The sequence below is a fragment of the Eumetopias jubatus genome, unplaced genomic scaffold (assembly GCF_037043125.1).
Source record: "Eumetopias jubatus isolate StellerSeaLion01/CBP00866 unplaced genomic scaffold, mEumJub1_p1.0 scaffold_7, whole genome shotgun sequence".
Classification (NCBI taxonomy): Eukaryota; Metazoa; Chordata; class Mammalia; order Carnivora; family Otariidae; genus Eumetopias; species Eumetopias jubatus.
The window spans coordinates 82,866,063-82,893,846 of record NW_028274813.1 but is presented as its reverse complement, the minus strand read 5'-3'; the positions used below and the strand labels follow the sequence as shown (position 1 = coordinate 82,893,846).

Sequence of the window (27,784 nt, the reverse complement as noted above, 5' to 3'; positions counted from 1 at the left end):
TAGACATTATGTAATAAAAGAAGGCAAGGCCCTCAAGAAAAGATGGCAACCATTTGAATAGCTGAGTGCTACTGTTTTTTCTTAACATTTTTGCAATGGAGAAAAAGAAGGATGAAAAGTTTGTAGACAGATAGATCTCTATTCCAGAAATACCTGCTAGGCAGAAGCCAGGCAACTTAAAAATCATAGTTCTATATATGAGGAAATGGCTAATGTTTTTGTCAGAGGTGACAGTTCCTCTTACACTTAACGTTACTTCTCAGGGCTTGTCCTATAGCAGAGAGCACAACTTTAATTAGAAGAAATTTTCCCCTAAGTGTTCTACTATTTAAACCTTTTGTAAAAAGAGGAGCAGGTTGATAATATGGTATTTGAGGCTGGCCATTGTTCCCGATTGCAGAAATTTAAAAACTAACCATACAAATTAACTATAACATCATCAGAAGGAATTTTATTAGGCTTCTTTCTATGACCTAAAGACAAAGATTAAATAGCAATGGATACTCTGACATAGTATCATTATGAAGTGCACTGTGCTTGGTTGTTACAGCTATAGAAATGGCAGTCCTGAAGCAGATCTTGGTAAATTTGCTTGACTACATTCTTTAGGTAGTTGTCCTCCAGTGGTACTTTAGATAGAATTGCAGTGATTTCATCGTGGCTGGAAAGAACAAAAGGTTCATTAATTTTTCTGGATACTTATCTCCATTTCACTGGAATTCATGTTTTTGGGGATGGTTTCTGAGTCTCTTAGGAAGCACAAACAGGCATTTCTAGAAATAGCCTGCCCAATTGGAATTGAGATTCCAAAACAAGGCCAAAGAGCAATTCTCTATGAACTGTGAGGTATCTTGACTTAGCTAAAAATCTAAATTGTTAGTGTTTGCTGATGGATTTGAGGTGGGTGCATTCTAAACTGCCACCTTACAAACTGTCAGCAGTGTGTCTAAAAAGTCACAAGACATATAGTAGGAATGAAATATTGTTATATCTGGTTACAAAGACTAATTGAGAAAAGCATTATGACTACACAGCTTTTTAAGTGATTATTAAATGATTAAGTGCTTATTCTGTTTTTAAGGCCATAAAAGTTGTTTATATATGATCTGGGCTAAGCTTATACCCATTTTTTTCCTTCTTGGTTCCTGCTTTAGGTAAGAGTATTCAAAAAGTAGAGCAAGTATAAAAGAATAGACCAATGGTCTCCAGCATCCACTGGAGCTAGAAATGAAGGTCACTGACTTTAAAAGAACAAATTTTTCAAAATGAAGTCAGAGAGAAGTGACATTTGGCACTCACCATGGGGGATTATCCATTACTGGTATATCCAATAATGGTATATGCATTATTTCTGACCACTTTGAGAGATCTTTCAAATGACACAACATAGGTAAAAAAGTAGTTAGGAGCCCTATCCTGATGGCTCTTTACTTACCCAGTGTTTCCAAGGTGATTCTGAATGGAGAAAGGTAATGGGACAGTTGGAAAATGGACTGAGAGAGGTAAAGTTATCTCAAATTTTGCAAATGCTGTAGAGCTGGAGAATAAAAGCCTCAATCTATAAAAGACAAGATCTTCAATTAAAAATACAAAACAAAAACAGAATGAAACAAATACATTTTCCTTTTATACTCATATGTGAAACTTAGGTAGTACATTATTCACTTGTCCTTATCAAATGGACAATGGGTAAAAAATCTGGAACAAAGTATTATTAGTAGTATCATTTTTTGCTAGTCATAAAACTCATTAAAATAAATCATTTTAATAAATTTTTGACTATTTACTGTTATGGGTTGAACTATGTCCCCTCCTGCCATCCATATGTTGAAGCCCTCGCCTCCAGTAACTCAGGATGTGACCTTATTTTGGAAATAAGGTAACTGCAGATTTAATTAATTAAGACGAGGTCCTACTGGAGTGGGATGGTCCCCTAACCCAAAATGATTGGTGTCCTTATAAAAAGGGTACATGTGGACACAAACATGCACACAGGAAGCAAGCACATCATGTGAAGATGAAAGCAGATACTAGGATTATATATTTATAAGCCAAGGTATGTTAATGACTGCCAGCAAATCACTAGAAGTTAGGAGATAGGCATGGAACAGATTCTCCTTCACAGCCCCTTGGAAAGAATCAACCCTGCTAACATCTCGATCTCAGACTTCTAGCCTCCAGAACTGTGAAACAATAAATTGCTGCTGTTTTAAGCCACTGAGTTTGCAGTACTTTGTTATGGCAGCCCTGGGGAAATAATGTACTTACTCAGTATTAGTCACATCTATGTTCATTAGGTTATAATTTGGTCCCCATCTCTTTAAAAACTCAATTTCCTCTCCAAGGAGTCTACAATGGCTCACTACCAGTGAGATTTCTTGAAGCATCTGGGAAAAATTGAGGGAAAAAAAATTATGAAAACATTTCCATTTTTAGTGGCTTTTTAATAAAGAATCCCTTGAAGTTAAACAATTTAATATATTTATAGTTTCAGGATTAAATATATGACATTTCAGTTCTGCTTTTTGGGACATATAATTTTCCTACAAAATACTTCAATCAGATTTACCTTGGGTACTTGATGCTGTGTTGTACATTTCTTCTTCCAGGATTCCTGTTCCTCAATGTATTGAAAAATAAGCTTATGAACTAAAAGGGAGGAAGGAGGAGCTTTATCCTCTGAGGAAGGGAAAGAAAAAAAATCAAAACAGGTTATTACTTATTTTCAAATATATACATAAGCTAGAAATACCTTCAAACTACTAAGTGTCTAAGTATCCTCTCCATTTTATTTTCAATTCATAAATCATTTCATAATTATGAAAAAATGAAATATATATTCATTTCATAAAAACATATATATAGTGAACACAGACGTTCTTTTTTTTTAAAGATTTTATTTCTTTGAGAGAGAATGAGTCGGGGGCAGAGGCAGAGGGAGAGGGAGAAGCAGACTCCCGGCTGATCAGGGAGCCTGACGCAGAGCTCGATCCCAGGACCCTGAGATCATGACCTGAGCCAAAGGTCTGAGCCACGCAGGTGCCCCAAACATAGACATCTTATAAAAACTCAAGCCTTTATCATATACGGAACAGAACTTGGTTAAAAGCATGGGTTTAAATACAACCTAAACAAGTTTAAATACTGCCTTTCCTTACAACCTGAGGGATCCTAAGCACACTTACTTCTTTTGAGCTATAGTTCCCTAATTTGTAAAACAAGGAATACTTACCTCAAAGTGTTGATATAAATAATACAAATGCCTGATATAGTATAAGTACTCAGAATGGTAACTTTTGAATTATGGAAATAGCTATTATTAATCATTGCTTACAATCTAGTAATAATTAAAAATATAGTTTCTTTTAAGCCCTACCCAATATTTAGAACATTACCCAAGCAATTATATGTCTAATACACATTTCTAAGTACGAATTATTATTATTGTTTATATTTAACTTTGTATATGAAAGAGTTCTCAAGGAGCAAATTATACTTGTAAATATTCAACAAATTTTTAATGGATAAGTGTTTGGACTTACCATCTAAAAGAGACTGAAAATTCAGGTCAACAATCTTCCTATAAGCCTTGTCCAGGAAAAGGAGACCAACTAGAAGAACCAGAATAAAAGTAGTACTTTTTTTTAAAAAATATTTTATTTATTTATTTGAGAGAAAGACTGCGCCTGTGCAAGCAGGTGGTGGGGGGCGCAACGCAGAGGGAGAGGGACAAGTAGATGCCATGTTGAGCCCACACAGGGCTCAATTTCATGACCTGAGCTGAAATCGAGTGGGATGCTTAACTGACTGAGCCACTTCCGGCACCCCATTACTTCTTTTTATTATCTGATTTTAAACTACATACAACTCAGTACTTTAGAATCCTACTTTTTCTGCGTAGCTGGGGTTTTTTTATATAAGCAGTGAAAGATATATCTTTTTTTTTTTAAGATTTTATTTATCTTAGAATGAGAGAGCATGCGTGCATAAGTGGGAGGAGGGGCAGAGGGAGAGGGAGAAGCAGGATCCCTGCTGAGCAGGGAGCCCGATGTGGGGCTCGATCCCAGGACCCCGAGACCACAACCTGAGCCAAAGGCAGATGCCTAACCGACTGAGCCACCCAAGTGCCCCTAAAGGTGTATCCTTGAATCTTATTATTCTTTGTGTATGGCAAACGCTCCTCCTGAAACTGCTGAACTACATTTATTGGCAAGTCTCTGAAGGAAATTTAAGGTGTAGTACATTTATTGTAAATTTATCAAGGCCTCCTCCTTGACTCCTAACTTTTGTGCAAAGATACTATTTTCAGACATCATATAAAAAAATGACTATCGTCTCTTCATACCTACTATCTTTTTACAAATACAGTGAAAATGATTTATGCTTTTAGCATTACAGTAATGAGTAGCCAGGAGAGCTGCTTCCTCTTCCAAATTCTAGAGTTATCTCCTGTCTCTCAAATTCGGTTCTTTTTACTTTGTTGAATATTCTCTACGTATTAGTGAGACAAACAGACACAATCAATTTATATTCTCAAAAAGCTTATAACTCAGGGGATGCACAGATAATTACACTAATAAACACCAAAAACTACAATCAATGATAAGCACTATTAAGGAAAACTGCAGGAAGCAATGAGAACATATATAATAGGAGGGCAAATAGTAGAGGAAGTGGATAAAAGGAGAGTCAGGGAAAACTTTCCTGCAAAAGTGATAACTGAGTTAAGCTCTTAAGGATTATTAACAGAAATTCATTTAGTGAAAAGGGAGTACTATAGTCTGAATGTTTGTGTTCCCCCATCAAATTTATATATTGAAATCCTAATGCCCCCTGTGATGGTATTAGGAGATGGACCTTTGGAAAACATTTATTAGGTCAGGAGGGTGGAGCCCTCATGAATGAGATTAATGCTCTTATAGAGAACTTAAACAGTTAGCTTGGTCTTTCAGCATGTAAGGATACAATGAGAAGTCTGCAACCTGGAAGAGGGCTCTCACCTGACCATACTGGCACCCTGATCTTGGACTTCCAGCTTCCGGAAATATAAGAAATAAATTTCAGTTGTTCAATAACTACCCAATTGATGGCATTTTTTGTTATAGCAGTCCAAATGGACAAAGGGAAAGGGCTTCCAGGCATAAAAAACATCATTATGAAGGTCCTGAGGTAGAATGGAACATGATTGAGCATGAAAAGACTAGGACCTTTTAAGGAAATGAAAGAGGAGCACCTGGCTGGCTCAGTTGGGAGAGCATGCAACTCTTAATCTCAGGGTCATGAGTTCAGGCCCCACGTTGGGTGTCGACCCTACTTAAGGAAAAAAAAAAAAGGAAATGAAAGAAATCCATGTGCCAAAGTGCAGAGAATAGTTTAAGATGAGGCAGGAAAAGGAGGAAAAATTCAATTCATGCAAGACATTATAGGCCATAACAAATATTTTGATCATTAGTCTAAGAATATTAGGTGCATGATTCAATTTCCAATAATCACCATAGCTACAGGAAGGAAGATGAATTTGAGAGGAAAAAGGGGGGACTCAGAAAGGCCAGATGGAATGTTATTGTAGCCATTTGGTTAGAGATGACTACTGACAGGAAACAAAGAAATGTGGATCAGTATTAAGAAATTAAAATCCCTAAGTCTTATTGATGATTAGGTATGCCTGACAAGGGATGAAGACGTAAAGAGTGATTCCTAAGTTCTATTTTTTGTTTGTTTATTTATTTATTTATTTATTTATTTTTAAGTATGCTCCACGTTCAGTGTTGGGCTCGAACTCATGACCCTGAGAGCAAGAGTTGCATGTTCTACTGACTGAGTCAGCCAGACACCCCTAATTCCTAAGTTTTAATTTTGGACCTGGACTGAAGTTGATGGTATTATTAATATTTTTAAAAGATTTTATACACTTCTTTATTTGGGAGAGAGAGAGCATGAGCAGGGGAAGGAGCAGAGGGAGAGGGACAAACAGACTCTGTGTTGAGCACAGAGCCTGATCCCAGGACTCTGAGATCATGACGTGAGCCAAAACCAAGAGTCAGACGCTCAACCGACTGAGCCACTCAAGCGTCTTGATGGTATTCTTTGAGAAAAGGAACTTTTAAGGAGAATCCTGTGTGGAGGGTAAGAGACTGTGAAGTTTGTTTGGCCATGTTGAAACTGTTTCAGAGAAAAGACCTAAAAACACTGACAGGAGACTCTCAACAAAACAGCTAGAACTCCGTCCAGCCACCATATAGTGATTCTACCTACTTTGATAAGCCTACCATTACACAAAGAACTTCCAATTTTTTCAGGTTAACTTCAGTACAAAAAAAAGTTAACAGTCATCAGCCATTAGAGTAAATCCTCTATCACAAAACACAGATGGAGAAAAGGAACTCAGAATAAATAGATGCAAATAGCATGTTGATCCATTATTTGGATACATAAAATTTCTATCATCTAATGTAATTCAACAAAGGTCAAATTTCACTAGTTGAATTTTTATTTTTTTATTTTTATTTATATTTGAAGATTTTATTTATTTGACAGAGAGACACAGCAAGAGAGGGAACACAAGCAGGGGGAGTGGGAGAGGGAGAAGCAGGCTTCCCACCTAGCAGGGAGCCCAATGCGGGGCTCGATCCCAAGACCGTGGGATCATGACCCAAGCCGAAGGCAGATGCTTAATGACTGAGCCACCCAGGTGCCCCATTGAATTTTTATATAATTTGCATAATTCTATTATCACAAATTAAAGTGATCAACTCTTCTAAGATTTTCAGCAGTGCTTTCATTATGTCAATAGTTATTATTGTATTAAAATAAAGAATGGACTCTCTAGTGAGTTTAGCCATACATTTTCCTGCAGAGGAATTATCTTACTTTTGCTACTCACCTACTGTCTCTCCAAAGGTGATGGTAAGTTCTATTGTGTCATAAAGAAAGGTGAATACAGCTTGATCATCACTCCATTCAATGACTTCCCACTCAGACAAGCTGGAGAGAAAGAAAGAGAGACAAATAATTTTTTTCTGAGGTAAAAGAAGAGAGTTAACTTCTGATACCATGTAAACAGTATCAGCAACAGCTGCTGAAGTTTTTCTACTGGCTTGGGGAACAATCAATATTTTGATTCAAATACTGTGAATGTACAAACATACTTAAAAAAAAAGAATTGGCTCAATTTTGAATTGTGTATCAGAGAAAGCCAAGTTTAGGCAATATAAGGTGTTAAATATTTTAAAATTATAATTTCATAGCTTTCCTACCTCATATACCTTCAGCTTGATGCTGGGTACACTGACTCTTTTTGAGAATGTATTGTACTATAGTTAAAACAGCGATACACATTACAAACACATGTCAACTGCTGTAAGAAGTTTAGACGACTACAGAGGCACAGGATAAAACACAAACTAACGACATCTACTTTTCCTTACCTCAGCTGATCCAGTAGCTCTTCAGTTTTATCTGTTTGTTTTTGTACAAAGTCTATTTGAGCAAGGGTCTGTTCTTTCTGTACTTCCAGTTCTAAAAGATTTCTGCAAATCAAAGTAGGTATTCATAGCAAGATAAGGCTGCTGTCAGAGAATTTGGACTCCATTAAAATAAAGGTTTACGACAAGAAGTCACATGCTAGATAGCTCCCCACTGAAGTGAATGGCATCCATTTTTGTTTTTTTAGGTTTCTTTCTTTCTTTCTTTCCTTTCAATAAGCATTAATCTAGAAATGTGGGTCTAATTAGGAAAGGCTTAAATAAATGGTTCTCAAAATTAGGATCCATAAAGGTATCCTTGAAGGTTTGCATACTCTTTAAGATTATTTAAAATTTATTTTTTGTTTTGATGATAAAATATAAACATAATGTAGATCATAAGAATGCCCACCTTAAAACTGAGACATGCCATAATTTTGATGCCTATGTTTGGTTTTGTTTAGTTTATTAGAGCTAAATAGAACTTATGCCTTGTTAGTCATTTTGTTAGCATTAATTTAATTTTAGCCAGACATTATCACCTGTCAAATTAATGTTGTCAGTTGGAATTTTATTGGTTTGTCATTACTTATATTTGATTCATTTTAGTCTTATAGTTAAATAAGACCCCTGACAATAAGAAAAATATACCTCATTTTATACTTACTTATACTTAAGTATAATATGAAAGTACAATACAAAAACAGCTTAATGCTAGGTTTATTTTCTTCAAAAGGATACTGATACTATTCAAGCTCGAAAAATACTACCTTGGATTAACGCCCTGTAAACAGTAAGTGCTTCGAAAATGTTGTCAACTAAGATGGGTCAAGTTCAAGGTGGAGTAGAAGCCCTGAGTCAGTCTTAAGTCAATACTCATGTGCCTAATCTCAGTTTTTGGAGGTAGGAAGTCATTTAGGCCTGTAAAGTTAGCCTATTTTCTAACATTCCAAATGAAGGCTGACCTTTGGAGCTTTTCTTCTTCAGTTTTCAGCTGTTCCAGTTCTTTGGAAAGAAAAACAAAACAAATTTATCAGAACAGACACATTAAAATGTTGCCACAAAAATCATTTGTTCTATTGAAAATTCTGTATCACTTAATCTCACCTAAATAAAGAATAGATTTTCCCCCATTTATCTCCTTAATTAATTCAGTTACCTTTTCTTTTTTAAAGATTTTGTTTATTTATTTGAGATAGTGAGAGAGAGAAAGAGAGACAGAGAGAGGAGGAGCAGAGGGAGAGGGACAAGCAGACTTCACACTGAGCAGAGCCTGATACAGGGCTCAATTTACGACACAGATCAAGACTTGAGCCGAAATCAAGAGTCGGATGCTCAAACAACTAAGCCACCCAGGCACCCCTTCAGTTACCTTTCTCTGCAGCTCTCATTTCAGAATCCCATTCTTCCATAGGACTGTCTTTCTCTTCATCCTCCAAATTCTCAGTTTCTAAGGAGGCAATGTGCATTAGGATAACTCAGTAAAAAATAACCAGAGAAAAAAAGATGGTCCCAAAATGAAGTGTTAACAATATTTCACAAACACTCATTATTCCCCATTTTCCTCACCAATAAAGCACTGAGCTATAATTATAATTTCATACAAAGACTTGCTTCTAGTGGCAGACAAGTGCACTTTGAGCCATATGGCAATGATCTCCAACAGCAACTTCAGGGGCCACTTTGAGGTAGAAATTGTTTATATATAATTTGCATACATCAAAGTTATTGGGAGGCAATCCCATGGACAAGACACAGGAACAGATAACACATATATAAATGCATGCATGCACATTTTAAAATTTTAATTTGTTTTTGAAATCTTAAAACCTCATCCTTAAGATCCCTTTCCTTCCCACATCCAAAATAAGTTTAGATTTTTACCTCAAAAACATAATTTTTAAAAAAGATTTTATTTATTTATTTGACAGAGAGAGGGAAGAGAGAGCACAAGCAGGGGAGCAGCAGAGGGAGAGGGAGAGGGAGAAGCAGACTCCCTGTTAAGCAGGGAGCCTGATGTGGGGCTCGATCCCAGGACCCTGGGGTCATGACTGGAGCTGAAGGCAGCCGCTTAACTGACTGAGCCACCCAGGTGCTCCTGTTCTTTTTAATTCTTCTTCTTTTTTTAAAAGATTTTATTTATTTATTTGTCAGAGAGGGAGAGAGCGCACAAGCACTGGGGAGCAGCAGGTAAAGGGAGAAACAGGCTCCCCGCTTAGCAAGGAGCCCGATGTGGGACTCGATCCCAGGACCCTGGGATCATGACCTGAGCTGAAGGCAGATGCTTAACTGACAGCCACCCAGGCATCCCTGTTCTTTTTAATTCTTAAAAATATTTTGTATTTTCTCTTTAGTTCTTTATATAAAATTATTTTATAAGTCAAAACTCCTTAAGAGGCCCTCCTTGGCCAGGCCTCTTAAGCTGACATCTCCAGCTTTCTCTCAGATCATGTTCTCTCTTATGCTCTCTCTAGTCCAGCCACATTGGCCTTATTTCAGACCCTTGTACTTGGCATATTCTTTCCCATAAGAGCTTCTGCACGTGTATTTATATTAAATAGTCTACTCTCCCCTCCTCACTTTAACTCTTCCTCATTCTTTAGATCTTAGCTTAAATGCCACCTCCTCAGAGGGAAGCCCCTCCCAACGTGACTAGGTTAGATTTCTATTTCAGGACTACAGCACCATGTAACCTCTTTTGTAACCACTTATCATGTAACCACTTGCTGCAAAATTATTTCTTTTTTCTAAAGATTTATTTGAGAGAGAGAGAGAAAGCATTAGTGAGGGGGAGGGACAGAGGTACAGGGAGAAGCAGACCTCCTGCTAAGCAGGGAGCCCGAGGCGGGGGCTCCATCCCAGGACCCTGGGATCATGACTTCAGCTGAAGGCAGATACTTAACCGACTGAGCCACCCAGGCGCCCCCTATGTGTTTAATTCTTATATTCTTTTCTAGATGAGATGCTCCACAAGGCCATGAAACTTTTTCTTTAATTCATTTTTTTTATTAGAGAGAGCATGTGCACGTGAGTGAGCATGCACATAAGCAGGAGAGTTGGGGAGATGGAGAGAGAAACCTAAGCAGACTATACACTGAGCTGGAGCCCAACGTGGGTGGGGCTTGATCTCACAACCCTGAGATCACGACCTGACCCTAAACCAAGAGTCGGACGCTTAACCAACTGCATCACCCAGGCGCCCCTAAGTTTTTGTTTTTATCACCATAGTATTCTTTGCACTAAGCATTGTACATGGCACATTGTAGGTACTCAGCATATTTGCACAAGGAATAATGCAGGAATGAGAAAGAAATAGAGAGCCATTTGTTAGTGGGTCCTAGAGAGGGAAGTGTGGTTTTGGTATTCTTAAAGATGAAAGAGAGGTGAATATACCCTTCAGAGAGGAGGCTGGGAGGTTGAATATATAAGAGATAAGGAAAAATCAGTGATATGAAATTCCTCAGATGATAAGAAGGGATGGAACTCAAAGTTTAGGTGGAAAGATTGGTCTTACGGAAAAGAAGGATGGATGAAAGAATGGATATAGATATATAAAAGTTTGATTTGTTTGGCAATAGGAAGTTTAGAAATTGTGGCTTAATAGCTTCTATTTTTTTGTGTGTGAAGTAGAGAAAAAGGTAATGAACAAAGGGGTAGGGCAGTCTAAGATTATGGAATTCATATACTCATTATCAATGCAATGCAGAAAACATGTCCTAAGTACTTACTCAATACAAAGCATAGTGCTAAGAACTCTGAGGGATATGGAGAAAAATAAAAGCTGATCCTTGCTTCCATGGAGCTTACAATTTAGTTAGGGAGATAAACTATGCAAAAGTAACTATAATTACAAGTAGATGTATAGCTACTATAAGGACTAACAAAATAGCTATAGGAGCTCAAGGGAGATGATGACTACCTCCTTTGGTAGAAAACAGGAGAATGCACTAGCAAAGACAAAGTGGCACTACTGCATAGAGATAACAAGATTTGGTTGGAATTTGGGATGCATAATAAAAAAATAAAAGTAAATCACATAAGAAAGGAAGATCTAAAAAGGACTGGAGAAAAAAGTGATTGTAGAGAATGTTAAATGTCAAGCTCCGGTGTTTGGACATTATTTTGTTATAAATGGAAAGACAAGTTTTTCAAAGAAGTAACATAATGAAAACTGTTCTTCATAATTATTTAATCTGGCAGCAATGTGCAGGTTGGACTGGAAGGAGACAGAATGAAGTTAAGAGTGTAGATAGATTAGTTAGAAAATTTGAAATAGTACGTCAGAATTAATGATAGCCTTAATGGAAATGGGAAAGAATACAAGAGATGCTGAAGAAGTAAAGACTTGATAAGAGAAACTCAAAGACAAAGAAAGTTTTAGCTTTTTACAGTTTATAACAATAGTGATGTCTTTAATAGACATAAGAAACATCACAGGGAGAGCAAGTTTAGAGGCTTTATTTTGGAAATGGGAGAAGACAATAAATTTCATTTTATTCACACAGAGTTTAAGGTGCTTAAAGACATTTTTGCGTAGAGGTTCAGCAGGAAGCTAGAAATGTTAAGTTTGGAACTCAAGAGGCTAAAGATGCTTTTGCTCAGAATAATTATAAGCTACTCAAGGTCAAAATCTGTGTTTATAATATCTTTTTTTCTGTTGCTAAGCACAGTATCAGGTATGCAGTAGGTGCTCAACAAATGATGAATTTAACTGAATTTGGGAATCATTGATACAAACACAAATGTTAAAGTAGATGAAAGGGAGAGAATATAGAAATGAGTAGATGATAAAATCTAAATGCCTACACATGAGGTTAGAGAGAGACCAACAGAAGGACTAAAGGGAGTACTCAGGAAAAAAGCAAACAGTTGGGGGTAGTGCAGTACCACAGAGGTTCAGGGAGATGAAAGGTTCAGAAAGAAAATAATCAGCAGTGTCAAATGCTGAGAGGTCAAGATAGTTAAGAACCAAGAGCTTCCAAATTTGATGATTATGTGGAATTTTGTGATCTTTGAGAAAGCAGTTTCAGGACAATAATAGTAACAATGCGGGATCATGAGAGGTCAAACTGAAAGGAGAGATAATTTTCAAAGAAGACAGTAAGTTCATCTATTTAAAAAAATAAGACTATGGTTTAGATTATGAAGAGCTTTCTAAAGAGATTTGTTTATTATCTTGAGCATCTCTTATTGGTTGTGTTACAGATGACCACAGGAAAGGAGTTTTATTTTGCTCTGATTTAATGTCTCAAGTTGCTAATACAAGGGTTCGACATAAGTGATACCAGTAATCTGTACTGTAGGGAAGTACTTAGATAAAATTAAATTTTCTTTTGGAAAAGTATTCAAAATACATTACCTGTTTCAACCTCAGTGAGACAGTTCTCAATCTTCTTAAGTATGTTGTCCATCTCATCTATCCTTATCTGAAGTTTCTCCCTCTCATTCTAAACACACAATATTATATTGTCAAGTTACATCTCTAAACAAAATATTTTAACATTATAAGTGGTTAAACTTGCTGACATACTGCTATATCATGAACAGGCAAATCTTAAAATGAAGGTCAAAGCTTCAAGCCTGGACTTGAAATGTTTTTAAAAAGCATACATAACAGATTTATATAAACTTATTTTTTGTACTTTCCTTTATTCCAGTATTTCCATGTAATATAAGATGCTAATACATGTTACTTAAAAAAAAATTTTTTTTTCTAAAGATTTTAAGTAATCTCTACACCCAATATGGAGCTCAAATCTACAACTCCAAGAGCAAGAGTATCATATCCACTGACTGAGCCAGCCAGGTGTTCCCCGCAAAAAGGAATTATTTTTATTTTTTATTTTTAAAAATTTTTAGAGGGGGGAGGGGAATGACAAAGAGAGACGGAGAGAGAATATCTTTTTTTTTTAATTTATTAACATATAATGTATTATTTATTTCAGGGGTACAGGTCTGAGATTCATCAGTTTTACACAATACACAGTGCTCACCATAGCACATACCCTCCCCAATGTCCATCACCTAGCCACTCCATCCCACCCACCCTCAGTTTGTTTCCTGAGAGTAAGAGTCCAGCAACCCTCAGTTTGTTTCCTGAGTAAGAGCCTCTCATGGTTTGTCTCCCTCTCTGGTTTCTTCTTGTTTCATTTTTCCTCTCTTCCCCTATGATCCTCTGCCTTATTTCTCAAATTCCACATATCAATGAGATCATATGATAATTGTCTCTCTCTGATTGACTGAGAGAGAGAATCTTAATCCACACCCAGTGTGGAGTGCAACCCGGGGCTTAATCTCATGACCCTGAGATCACGACCTGAGCGAAAGAACCAACTGAGCCACCCAGATGCCCCCCAAAAATAATTTTTTTAAAAAATATTTATTTATTTGGGGGGGGCAGAAGGAGAGGGAGAAGCAGACTCCCCACTGAGCAGGGAGCCTGCCTGGAGCTCAAACTCAGAACCTCGGGATCATGACCTGAGCTGAAGGCAGACGCTTATCCAACTGAGCCACCCAGGTGCCCCCAAAAAAAGAGTTCCTAAAAAATGTTCTATGGTCGAATAAATATGGGAAACACTGAACAGAATTATAGCATGTTTTGTTCCTTTTATTTTTTTTAAAGATTTTATTTATTTATTTGACAGAGAGAGACAGCGAGAGGGGGAACACAAGTAGGGGAGGTGGGAGAGGGAAAAGCAGGCTTCCAGCAGAGGAGGGAGCCCGATGTGGGGCTCGATCCCAGGACCCTGGGATCATGACCTGAGCTGAAGGCAGACGCTTAATGACTGAGCCACCCAGGCGCCCCTGTTTTGTTCCTTTTAGACTTAAAAAAAATTTCTGATTTTAGACTTTAATATGCTAGCTATTATATTTCTCCAAAGGGGGGATATGGCATGTAAATTTCTCAGAATTATTTGCCAAGGGAAAGAAAGTTTTTTTATGCAAAGTACAATCATTTTGGGAAATGCTACTTTATTTATTTATTTTTTTAAAGATTTTATTTACTTATCTGAGAGAGAGAGAGAATGAGAAATAGAAACCACGAGAGGGAAGAGGGTCAGAAGGAGAAGCAGACTCCCTGCTGAGCAGGAAGCCCGATGCGGGACTCGATTCCAGGACTCCAGGATCATGACCTGAGCCGAAGGCAGTCGCCCAACCAACTGAGCCACCCAGGCGCCTGGGAAATGCTACTTTAAACATGTACACATAGGGGCGCCTAGCGGGCTTAGTCGGTAGAGCATGTGACTCTTGATCTCGGGGTTGTGGGTTTGAGGCCCTGTTGTGTGTAGAGATTACTTAAAAACATAAATAACAAACTTGAGATGAGACATAGGCCCATATTAGTAAATATATTCTAGAATTACTCAAGATGCCAGATTTGCCACTTTTGATAAATTGAACCCCACCTCTTTATGAACCATGTTCCTTAGGAAACATTCTTCATATTCTATAACCATTATAAAGTAATTTTAATAGATCTTTCTTTCTATGCTGTTAACTGTTTCAAATTACCTGAGCTGACTGTACCAGTTTGCTGTAGAGAGCCACTTTTCCTTGGTGAGTGAAGACTTTAGTCATCTTGGTAAAACGTGATTTTATTTTGTTCAGGTAAATTCCAAAGACCTTCAGCTGCAAGGAAAAATCAAAGGTTAGGGCGTACTAAAACAAAAGAGTTAGGAAAGGCAAATGGTCTGGGAAGGCTGGTTCAGCTGCTATGGGCTGTTTTGCCCATCCTAGACTGATTCCTAAGGCAGGGCATGTCTCATTTGCAAATTTAATCACATTTAGTAGTTTAAGAACAGAACCAAAGATTTTAATTTTAATTCTTGCCTTTAATTCATTTATTCATATTACAAATCAGAAAATGATAGGCCCTAAGTTAATAACACTCTTAATATATTAGAGTACATATAAAATGAGTTGCTATTAAGTAACCAATTAAAGTAAATCTTTTCCTCATCTAAATCTAAGTGAAGCAAGTAGGAAGAAATTCTAAATGAACTTCAAATATATTTCATATATTTAATTGGTCATTTGGGGTTTGAAAAGATTATATATTTTAATGATTATTCATGTAAAAACCTTGCTAACATATTATACCTGAGAAGTTAAAGAACTCATCACTAATTATCAAGTAACTATTTCACAATAAACAGGTTCAAAATGTCTATACTGATTCCCATTCTGAAAATGAGATAAAAAATACCTCCTCATCAGAGCAGTGTCTCATTTTTTCCCACAGGTTCCTATTTACATCAGTCAACAGTTTATCCTGGTTCAATGCAGAAAGCTTTAATCTAAAATATAGAAAAGTTAATTAATTAGCACAGGGTTCAGAAGTCAGCTTGAATGAATCAATTCAGACTTACAGGCATACTTAATTTAATTCTTCCTAGTTCTTTTCTACATTAAGAAAAGGGGAATTCATGCAAGAACAGTGGTCAGCCTGATTATTTCAGTGATTGTAGAACAGTTCAAAAATGTTATGAATCAGAAAAACTTCCCTCACAATCTCAATGAACTTGTTCCAATATAAAAATATGTTGCTTTTAAAGAATCCTTAAGGCCTATCAGTGCATAACTGTTGTGAAGTTGTAGCTATTATTTTAAGTAAAAGTTCCCAGTTCAGTTCCCAGTCTTAACTCACCTTTATACAATAGCATTTATAAAACTAGTAAAATTATATATTAGTCTCTTGTTAATAAGAAATAAATTTCTATCAGAGTTAGAATATATTATATACAGGAACATAAGTGTAAAATTAAACAGTAGAGCACATCTAAACAGACTGTGCATTGTACGTGAGATACTATTTATTCAAAATAAAACATTCTAAGACAAATCTTGAGACACTCAACTCTTTTAGACAATATGAAAAAAAAAACCTTTTCTGTCTTGTTCAGTGATGAGCCCCAGTACTTAGTACAGTGTGTGGCACATAGTAGGTATTCAATATATAGTTGTGGAATGAAAAACCAGAATCAGGAAAATCTGTTGTATTATAATTTAACAGCATCTTAAGTTTTTAGTTTAAAAACTACATAGTTATTTAAAAATTATTTTATTTCTTTTCTGTTTGTTAGATTGGTTCAAATTAGTCGAATAGTTCTAGGTAAGTACGATATATTTTGGGTTGCAAATCTAATTTACCTGAGGGAATTTAGATATACCTAATCTGTAAATTACTCTGCAGCATCCACATATACCAAAGCACTGAGCAATAATCTGCGTAATACCATGTACTTTCTTACATGCAAATCAAGGGCAAATGTGATAAAATTATAAACCCAAAGACAATCTTGATTTCAGGCACCATATATAAATTTCTATAAGGTATTATCTTCTTTCGAAGATGTTCTTTTGCAATCAGTTTATGATATCATAACCTAATAACTGTTTACTGAGTGACATACTTTTTGCTATGAATGGCATGAAAATATTTTATATACACTATTTCTACTGCTCATATCTACCTGCTGAGTAGGTATTATTATCGCTAATTTATAGATGTTGAAATGAAGGTTAAATGTCTTACACAAAGTCACACAGCTAGTGCTGTACCCAGGACTGAGCTTCAATTTGTCTGCCTACAAACCTGATTCTTTTCCACATACCATATCACACTGCTAATTAATGCCATGAACTTTTTCCTATGCCAATGTTATTCTAATTAGAATTTTACCACACAGATTATCCACCCATCCAACAAAACACACACAAAAATAAAAACTTTCATACTCTTCAATTTTTTGGCGAAGAGCCTCACAATCTTCTCTATAAATCTGTATCTTGGGTCGGTAGACATACTGACTTAACATCAGGTCTTCTGGAGTAGGTGGTGTGTTTATAGTAAACTGGAAAAAAAAAGAAAATCAGTCCCTCAAAACTGGTAGCCTGAAGACAAAACCATGTTTAAGAACTGTTTGAAGTTTCAGAGTGCTTATTTTAAAGTTCTACAAAGAAAAATTTGATTATTCTATGAAATCGATACACCCAGTAAGCTACTAGTTGGAATCCGAATACAAGTCTCTGACATAAAAGTCCATTTCCTACAGATGGTTAGTGGATGTTCCACTCACATGCGATTGAATAGTGGTTTGAAAATGGCTATGTGCTGTTTTAAGAAAATCAATACCTAAAAATTCAATCAGGAACCCTTTCATTAAAAGAAAGAAAAAAGATACCAGTTTCCTAGATTAATTTTTTCTACTCCCATTCTCTAGCCCTGATCCTTACTTCTATCCCAGTTTGAATTCAAATTTTTCTGGCATGTGTAAAATAAGGTAGTAAAAATTTGGTTAAAAAAATTATTTTAATCTCTGGACATGTCTTTTATTGTCTTTTCAAAGTACCAGTTTTTGGATTTGCTATTCTTTCTACTAATTTTGGTTTCCTGTCTCATTAGCTTTACCATTTACTTATATTAATTCTGCCTTCTTGCGTTTTTAATGGATTTTATTATTGATTTTCCAGTTTCTTTTTTTTTTTAAAGATTTTATTTATTTATTTGACAGAGAGAGAGACAGCAAGAGAGGGAACACAAGCAGGGGAGTGGGAGAGGGAGAAGCAGGCCTCCCGTTGAGCAGGGAGCCCGGTGTGGGGCTCAATCCCAGGACTCTTGGATCATGACCTGAGCCGAAGGCAGATGCTTAACTGACTGAGCCACCCAGGAGCCCCTCATTTTCCAATTTCTTAAAGTGAGCATTAAAAATTCTTTTATTTTTAGATTCTCTTCTATAATAACAATGTTATCTAAGGCTTTTAATTTTCTATAATAACAATGTTATCTAAGGCTTTTAATTTCCTACAAAGTATAATTTTTGCTGTATGTCCCATATGTTTGGTATTAAATATTCTCCTTTGCTCTCTTAACAGTCTTGATTTCCTCTCTGAGCTCAGAGTTATCTACAAGTGTATTTTTCAATTTCCAAGAAGCTAAGAATGTTATAGTCCTTTTATTAGTTCTAATTTTATTGGATTAAGATCAAATGATGTTGTCCATAAAATCTCCACTTTTTTCAACTTGTTAATATTTTCTTTGTGGCCTAGGGCATAACTAATTTTTGTAAATGTTCGACAGACTTAAGAGAAAAACATATTCCTATTAAGTGACACAAATTTTTCTTTTCTTCTTCTTTTTTTTTAAAGATTTCATTTATTTATTTGACAGAGAGAGACACAGCGAGAGGGGGAACACAAGCAGGGGGAGTGGGAGAAGGAGAAGCAGGCTTCCCACAGAGTGGGGATCCCGATGCGGGGCTCGATCCCAGGACCTTGGGATCATGACCTGAGCTGAAGGCAGACGCTTAACGACTGAGCCACCCAGGCGCCCCCAAATTTTTCTTCTTTTAAAATGAGTTTGTTGATTGTACAATTCAAATATTGTATAATCTAACACAATTTTGATTTTGAAAAATGTTTATTAAAAACTTTTGCTATATTTGGATTTTTATATAGTGGGGAAAAAGCATATGCTCAGGAAAAGGTATCAAAGACAAAATACATGAAAAGGAATGAGAAAAAAATAGAATTTCACCTTATCAAAGTCTATGATATTACAAAAAAAAATCAATTTTTTTTTTTGTTTTTAAGTAGGCTCCATGCTGTAGCCCCAATGCAGAGCTTGAACTCATAACCCTGAGATCAAGACCTGAGCTGAGATCAAGAGTCAGACATTAGCTGAATGAACCACCCAGGTGCCCCTCAAAAAAATAATTTTTATGCTAACCACAATGTACCTACTATAGAAAAACTTTCTGCAAGAAAATATTCTTCCTTAGATTCTTTTTCTATTTTTGAGTAAACAATGGTTTTGATGCACTTTAATAATAAACAAGTATAATACATTTTAACTGAGATAATTATTTTGCCAAGAAACTGCACATACTTTGGCTGGGAGATTGCTCTGTCGGGGTTTCTGTATCAAAATGTGGACTTGAAGAAGTATAAAGAACTCCTTTATTGTAATTTTCCCATCTTTGAGTTTCTAAGGAAGGAAAAAAAGTTTGCACAATATTCAAGGTGAGCTCATTTTGACTATAACCACCCCATTTTGTTTCTAAATAGCTTAGAGTATTTTGCATATATTTGTGGAAATATCCAAATATTTGTAAGCTATACACGAACAGATTTTATCTAAAATTATTTCTTAAGGTTATTCAGTGACAACAGAATTAAGAACAAACAACAAAACACAGGTCTTTTAATTGTGATTTCTACCCCATATGATCAATCACCATGCTGGGTCCTTAACAAAAAAAATCTAATTTTCTGTATAGTTGAATATTTCATAATTTTTAAAAAAAATTTAAAAAGTGAAAACAAAGCAGGCAATATAGTTGCATTAGAAATGAGAAATAGTTTAACATACCTCCTTCAAGCTCTCTTCACAAATAGTGTCTCTGAGAAACTGTGATTCCATTTGACTATTGTGCTGTGCTAAATGTAAAGCAAATTCAGGTGATAAAAAAGTCAAAATTAAATTGTAAGCTTAATTTTAACTATCATTCAGATTTATGTGTTGTTCATGCTCTTAAAGCTATCCACTAGGATCTTTTTGGGAAAAGAGTCATTTACAGGGCAAAGTATATTACCGTTTTAAGATCCCATCTAATTATTTCTCTACTAATTATAAGTTTTTTTTTTTTTTAAGATTTTATTTGACATAGATTGAGAGAGAGAGAGAGCGCACAAACAGGGGAAGTGGCAGGCAGAGGGAGAAGCAGGCTCCCGGGCAAGGGGGGAGCCCGATGTGGGACGCGATCCCAGGACCCTGGGATCATGACCTGGGCCAAAGGCAGACACTTAACTGACTGAGCTACCCGTGCGCCCCTAATGATAAGCTTATTTAAGGAAATTACCCTTTATGGTCTACCACTTCTCAATTTATAAAAATAATTAAGCATTAAAAATAAACTAAAATTATTTTACTTATCAACTATGTATAACTCCCAAAAAGATTAAATAAATTTCAAATATCTCCTGAATTGAAATACATTTATTATTAGTCAAGTAAGCAGATGACTTCTATTATTTAGTCTTCATGAAGAGCTTACTGCTGAAGTCCAGGGAGGTCCCATCGGCCTTGATCGAATCAAGAGAACTGCTGCAACTAGATGGTGTTCTGCTCAGGCTTTTTATCAAAACACTGTTAGTATTTTTATCCATATCCCCGTCAGCAGGGTGATCAAAAATCTGAAATTATCAATTAGGGAACATCATCAGCCTCAAGTTATGACTCTGTATACTTACAATAACTGTTGAACACTAACAAATACTACTTCATAACATAAAATTTATCTACAATTATATGAAATATCTTAGTAACAAACTGGAATAAGTAACAAGCAACTTATTAGGCCTTTAGAGTTCAAAGTAACTTTAATTTTTTTAAAAGTTTATTTTTCTTAGTAATCTCTGCACCCAACGTGGGGCTCAAACTCACAACCCTGAGATCAAGAGTCGCATGCTCCTCTGACTGAGCCAAACAGGTGCCCCTAAAGTTCAAAGGAATTTTATTTAAGAATATATAGAAATCAGTTTGCGCATTATACAGTATAAGCAAATTTTTTCTAATGTGTCTAAGTTAAAGCCAGATCCTATGAGCTGCCAAACGTTGACCTATTCAATTATTCAACTACTAGTCACCAGGGTCAGGGCTACCACACTGAAATAAAACAGCATAGAATACTGGCTATTCATAGTGACTCTGGCTAGAACAACAAAGAAACTCATTTCCAGGTTTTAGTACTTCTTTCCCCAGGTGACTAAGACTCCTTTGGCTGATGTCAAATAAGTGATATGGTCTTGCTTTTACCATTTTAACCATTTGACTTTAATCCTTAAATGCCATTTTCATCTACCTACTTACATATGTTTTTGAGGACAATATATCCTTTGTCTAAATGTTAGAATGTAATCTCCATGAGGACAGATTTTTTTCTGTAACTTCCTGGTGATGTATTCCCAGCACCTAAGCAGTACTCAAGACACAGGAGACACTCAATATCTACTGAACAAAATACTAATTTTCATATAATCCGTTCAGTTATAAGTTTTCTATCACTGATACTACATTCTCAAAGCTTCACAGATGAATCATTTCCTCAGGACCTCATATTATAGAACTACTGAAATATTTTTCTAAGCTTACTCACATATTAGAGTTTAAATTTTGTTTTCTATGAACCTCTGATACTTTTTAATTTTTTTTAAAGATTTTATTTATTTATTTGACAGAGAGACATAGCAAGAGAGGGAACACAAGCAGGGGGAGTGGGAGAGAGAGAAGCAGGCTCCCCGCAGAGCAGGGAGCCTGATGCGAGGCTTGATCCCAGGACTCTGGGATCATGACCCAAGTTGAAGGCAGACGCTTAACGACTGAGCCACCCAGGTGCCCTTGATACTTTTTTTCTTTTTTTTTAAGATTTTATTTATTTTTGAGAGAGAGAACACAAGCAGTAGGGAGAGGTAGAGGGAGAAGGAGAAGCAGGGCTCGATCCTGGGATCATGACCTGAGCTGAAGGCAGCCTCTTAACTGACTGAGCCACCCAGGCGCCCCCCTCTGATACTTTCTAATCTTTATTTCTCTACCTACAAAACTCAGTTTGAGTGACAGATTTTATTCTCTCCAAGTTATCCAAATGAGTGTTCCCTCAACTTTTAAAATCTATAACCTCTTTCATAAACTCAAATTCTCACTTCTTCACTTTGAGATACTGGGCTTGACCTAGGCATTCTCTCATCCACTAAAGAGGCATTCTACATATCCTCATTAGCCAAGAAAATTCAGGCAAGCTTTTTTTTTATGCAGTTTGCATTACAAAAAGGCTTTTTTGTTATGCAGATATTTAGACTGAATTTAAGACTAAATATTCAGATATTTAGACTAAATTTAACGTTTCAAACTACATATACCCTGCCTAGAGATTCTCCTAATGCAAAACCACAATGACAAATTACACAATTACATTAATTTTTGTACCACTTCCCATTTCACTTTTTGTGATTATTTGTCACTTCAAATTGTTTTTAAGTCTAGCTGTTAGTCAAATAATTCCTTAACATTCTAAATAGGAATATTTCTCCAGCCCTATAACTGGAAATAATCAACTCCTGCTCATCCAAGACTAAAATTAAAACTCAATACTCATAACTTAAAAAACACATTCCTTAGTTCAAGACAGAGCTTACCTCCTGATCTTGTGCAGTATCATTAAACCTAATCTCACTTTTCCTGATTTTCTTCTCATTCTGAGTATCCTCTTCATCTTGTACCCAGGTTCTTTTTTGGCTACTGCAGGTTTCTCTTATTTTATTTTCAGATGGTGAAATCTCTTTTTGATATGTCTTAATCAAAGGCTTTTCCTCAGATTCTATGGTAATAGAATCTGAGGAATTAATCTCACCAGGATATACAGGAAGGTTTTCCTCATTTATATATTGAGATGGACTTAAGGTCAGTTTAGTTGCAACAAATTCAATGCTTGACTCCTTACTGAAGACTGGTTGAGCTTCTAAATGGTTTAAATCAGTGGTATCTGCTTGAATCTGCTTCAGGTCATTAATACCAGTGACACTACAATTTCTCTTGTTTGGCAACCTGGGCAAAAATATTCCCAAAGAACATCTCCTCACTTTATCTTTTACAACCGTCAGGAGTGGTACAGAATTAGTTTCAGCTTCATTATGAGAAATTTTACTTTCTTCAGCTCTCTCCTCTTCAACACTGCTGGGCACTGTGTTAATATGTATTTCTGTAGCTTGCACTATACCCCTATGATTGTGTGCCTTATTGACTAATGCAAATAATTGTTTTGGAGAAGGTGGTATATGAGGAGTTTGGAAATCTAAAAATTCTTCAAGTTTCCCATTCAAATTACTCAGATTTGATCTGACACTACTAAAACTTGCAGTGTTAGATGCAATTGCAGGATCTGATGCTTCTCTAGAATTAGCATGAGTTTGAATAACTTGCTTAGCCAAGTCTGAATTACTGTGGAAATCTGTATTACATTTAGCTGTCTGAGTATTTTTTCTTGGCTCCTTTGTACAGGCTATAGTAAACTGTTTGTCATTACTGAGCATTTTGGACTCATTTTCACATGTGGGTACAGAAGAATTTCCTATAGCAATATTTAAATTCTTATTTCTAGCATTCGATGATACAGTTTCATCTTTATTCACAATTATCTGTCCTTGTTGAGGTAATGGAGGTAGCTGGCTGGAGAGATGAGGCTGAGAAGTAACACAAACATCATCAACAAAGGTCATCTTTAAATTATGTTCTGCCTTATCAACAAAGCCCTCCATTTGACCCTCTGGGAGCTTAAAAGATACTTGCTTTGAATTAGGTTTAGTTATCTCCCCCAGATCTTGACTATATGATAAAGTTTGATTAGCTATTAAATTTGGGGGCTCCATAATCAGATCTTGATCTTTGAGCACTGTTGTAACACAGTCTGACTGTCCTTTGGTATTGGTTTGAATCACTTTTTCCTTTTCTAACAAAGAACAAGAAGCAGAGAGAGGCAGTCCCTCAGACTTCAAGTAATACTCATTGGCTAAGTTGTTTACATAAATAAGATCATTTTGCACTGGACAGTTACTGACTTTCTCATCTTTATCACCTAAGGACATGACATTCCCCTCCAAATTATCAAAACAGGAAATAGCATTTGGTAAACAGGAATAATTATCACTGGATCCACACACAGCAATTGCATGACTATTTGTAAAACCCATGTTTCTTCTATCTGTACTATTTAACTGACAGCTTCCAATTTTTGTTTTTTCCTGTGTATAGGCCCGGTCTACAACTTTCCCCATGACCTCTTCATCTACAGTGCTATTGAATTTGATAACTTCTAACTCACTTTGACCCCTAGACAATATATTAGTAGGAACAGAGGGTATCACATGATGCTTTTGCTTAGAGTAAAGAACAATTTTGTTTTCTACAACCAGTGCTTGTTTTTCAATGACTTCTTCTTGAATAGAGCTACCATCATTATGAAAAGAAAGACCCAAAATTTTTCCATTAGCTATTCCAGATTTAGGGCACTCTTTAAGAATTTTCTCTGTGTCTTGACAATCAATGAAAACAGTATGGGACTTGGTGACTTCCAGATTATCATGATTATCTACAAACATTACAGTTTTGTCTATTGGCCTAGTAGTTATTTTATCTGGTGAGACAGTTTTACATTCTAAGGCAGTTGTGTGACTTCTAGTCATCTCCATGTCATCTTGCCCATATGTATACAAGACAGTTTTAGAAGTTCCTGCCAAAGGCACCAAATGGGAATCCTCACTATCTTCCAGGGCAGTTTTGTTGTTTATTTCCACTGTATAGCTCTGGGTGATATCCATATCATTTTTATCATTTTTGGAAAATGCAGCAGTCTTGTCATTTTTGAGTCTAAGGCTTTTCCTTCTCTGACTTTTGCCTAATATAGTTTCATTCAGAAATTCTGGTTTTTGTACATCTTCATCATTTTTCCAAAAGGTTGACTTAGACACTTCCATGTTATCACCAGCTATAAATCCTGCAGCTTTCTCTACAGGACCATTGTTAGACCATCCCCTCAGTAGTGTTAGCTCGTTGACTTTTGCTGAATGGTCACTTTCACCATTCTCTGGAAAGGAAACATTCTCCTCAGCAGAAGCAGGTGTCAGTTTTGGCTTTTCTAGGCTTTTCCTTTTATATAGTTCAAAGTCAAGTCTGTCCGTAAGCACAGTCCTCTCCTTTGCTTGGTAGTCAATGAAAACAGTATGGGACTCTGTCATTTCCAGTTCATTGTAATTATCTACAAACATTACAGTTTTGTCCATAGGCCTAGTGATTATTTTATCTGGTGAGACAGTTTTACAGTCTAAGGCAGTTGTGTGACTTTTAGTGACCTCCATGTCATCTTGCCCACACGTATACAGAACAGTCTTAGAAGTTCCTGCCAAATGGGAATCTTGTTCATGTAATAAAGCTTTATGATTTATTTCCACTGTATAACTCTTGGTGATATCCATATCATTCTCATTATCTTCTGAAAATACAATAGTCTTATCAATTTTTTGTCTGCCAACACTTTTCCTTCCACAAATTTTGACATCTTGCTTTTCATTCAGAAATCCAAGTTTTTGTATGCTTTTGTCTTCTAACACATCTATGTTATCATTAGAAATAAATGCTCCAGCTTTTTCTGTAGGAGTTTTATTACATTTTTCAACTTTTACAGTTATCTGTCTGTCTACTGTTGTTAGCTGGCTGCTAGTATTTTCTAAATTAGTCTTACCCAATTCTTGTACTTCAGAAGGACCAAATCCAATGACAACAGTGTGACTCTTAGTTAGATCCATATTTTGTTCCTCCTCTGAACAAATAATTGTTTTGTTATGGGAACAGCCAGGTGTGGGATTGCCTACACTTTTCCTCAGTGGTTCAGGCAGTTTAGAATTCTGGCCTGATACAGATTTCACTGTGTAACTGTTAACAGCAGTATTATGATTTTTCACGGTAGACTGTCCTTCTAATGAAAACAGTGACTCTGTGGTAGGAAACAAACATGGCTCACATGAAACTGTATTTCTATTATTTCCCAGTGCTATTTGTTTCCTAAGATTTCCACCAGAGTACACTATACTATGGCTCAGTGCTATGTCTTGATTAATATCAGCTGACTGAGGAGAATCTTTATCAAGATAGGGTGCAGTCTTTAAAACTTGATCTTTTTCTTTGCCCCACATGTCAGTTGGAATGTTTTTAGATTTTATGTCTGGCTGCTGGGATGGTTCAATATGACTTTTGGTCATTTCTTCCCATTCATCTGAAGGGCTTTTGCTGTGAGAGTGAAATTTACTGGTATTCTCAAATATTAGATTGTAAGATGCAAGAGGAGCTTGACTTTGTAAGTTAGTTGTGTGACTTTTAGTCAAATCCATATCTTCACCTGTGAAGATTTCAGTCTTTTTGTCAGTCAATGAAATAGATAAAGAATTTGCCAGGCTCTGCTGTAATCTTCCCTTAGATACATGAGGAACTAAGCTACAATTTATATTCATTTCCCCATCCTCTGACATGGTTATGAGATTTTGGAGCATCATTTCTTTTTCAGATATTGGTGTGTCTGCTCTCTGTGTATTTGTCTGATCTTGTTTAAAAATCTGATTATCTATTGCAACTGTATGACTCCTGGTAATGTCCATGCTATCCTCTCCTGAATAAATAGTTTTCTCTGTGAGAAGAGAGATGGCATCTAGATTGGGATACATTTTAGAATAATTACTATCATTCTTCAGCAAATTCTTCTCTTCTCTCATAACTGAGAGACACTTGGTCAGTTCCATGGCATCATTACTACTAGAATAGAAAAATGTCTTATAATTTTGCGTAGCTGGGCTGGAACATATAGATTCTGGGATTATGGCCAATGTTCTGGCATCTTGGTTAGAAGTCTGTGTGCCTGTGTGAGTTTCTGTCCCGGTAATATGACTTTTGGTAATATGTATTTCACCATTAGGGTTTAAAGAAGGGTCTTGAAAAGCAGCATTTGGTTTATTCTTAAAGATTGTCTTCCTTCCTGGAGCTTTAGTTCCATAATCTGTCATAATCTCCATCATGACATTCTGGGTTTGATTTTCTGTATTAGATAAATTATCTGATGAGGGTAAATTCTGTATAGTGTGATTAGTTGTCAAGTCCATAAAATCATTGCCATAAATTGTAATATCATCACCTTTAAATTCCCTTAAGCTGGCCTCACTGGATGTGGGAACCAAAGTCTGAATATTGGCTGTATGACACTGGGTGAAATTCATCCCATCATCTTGTTCTCTAAAGATTCTAGTCATATTATTACTATTTTCATCTACCCTAAGAGATACATGCATTTGATGTACAGAAGAGGCCCTGTTTGATTCTTTGGGATGAATAGATATCTCGAAATTTTCTTTATCAGGTCCTGTTAGAGAGGCATTAGATTTTCCCGTTTTCAATCTTTTTATGAAGTCATTAAAATTTATTTTTTTTTCTGAAGAAGTGCTTTGATCCATGGAAAAATTTAATTCTTTTTTCATTCCTGAATCCTTAGTATGGAGCTTTAAGTTAGCCAGAAATGATGTGGTATCTATCTTAGTGGACTTTTCACTTTTAGGACAATCTAAAAGGCCTTTGGTAATCATTATGGTATGACTTGTTGTTAGGTCCATCTGGTTTTCATCTGAAAAGATGACTGTTTGGTCATTTGCATGTTTCCTTTCATGGTTGTGTTCTGTAATTGAAATCTATAATAAAAGCAAAATATAGGAGATCAGATCAAATGCAAACT

At 36.0% G+C, this 27,784-nt stretch overlaps 1 protein-coding gene across 1 annotated transcript in view; it reads right to left on the bottom strand.

The window, feature by feature from the left end:
* Positions 1-429: 429 nt before the first annotated feature.
* The window catches only part of KNL1 (kinetochore scaffold 1), a 59,242-nt gene continuing 31,887 nt past the window's right edge, over positions 430-27,784 (bottom strand). The window contains exons 10-26 of the mRNA XM_028119575.1: positions 22,656-27,740; positions 20,519-20,657; positions 19,834-19,901; positions 19,351-19,449; positions 17,202-17,317; positions 15,670-15,760; positions 14,976-15,092; positions 12,823-12,910; positions 8,836-8,913; positions 8,429-8,468; positions 7,428-7,529; positions 6,884-6,984; positions 3,543-3,611; positions 2,570-2,679; positions 2,269-2,387; positions 1,436-1,558; positions 430-661 (exon numbers count right to left, since the gene is read on the bottom strand). Coding sequence (XP_027975376.1) covers positions 520-661; positions 1,436-1,558; positions 2,269-2,387; positions 2,570-2,679; positions 3,543-3,611; positions 6,884-6,984; positions 7,428-7,529; positions 8,429-8,468; positions 8,836-8,913; positions 12,823-12,910; positions 14,976-15,092; positions 15,670-15,760; positions 17,202-17,317; positions 19,351-19,449; positions 19,834-19,901; positions 20,519-20,657; positions 22,656-27,740 — 6,687 coding nt within the window. The 3' untranslated portion in view covers positions 430-519. The remainder of the gene's footprint in view (positions 662-1,435; positions 1,559-2,268; positions 2,388-2,569; positions 2,680-3,542; positions 3,612-6,883; positions 6,985-7,427; positions 7,530-8,428; positions 8,469-8,835; positions 8,914-12,822; positions 12,911-14,975; positions 15,093-15,669; positions 15,761-17,201; positions 17,318-19,350; positions 19,450-19,833; positions 19,902-20,518; positions 20,658-22,655; positions 27,741-27,784) is intronic.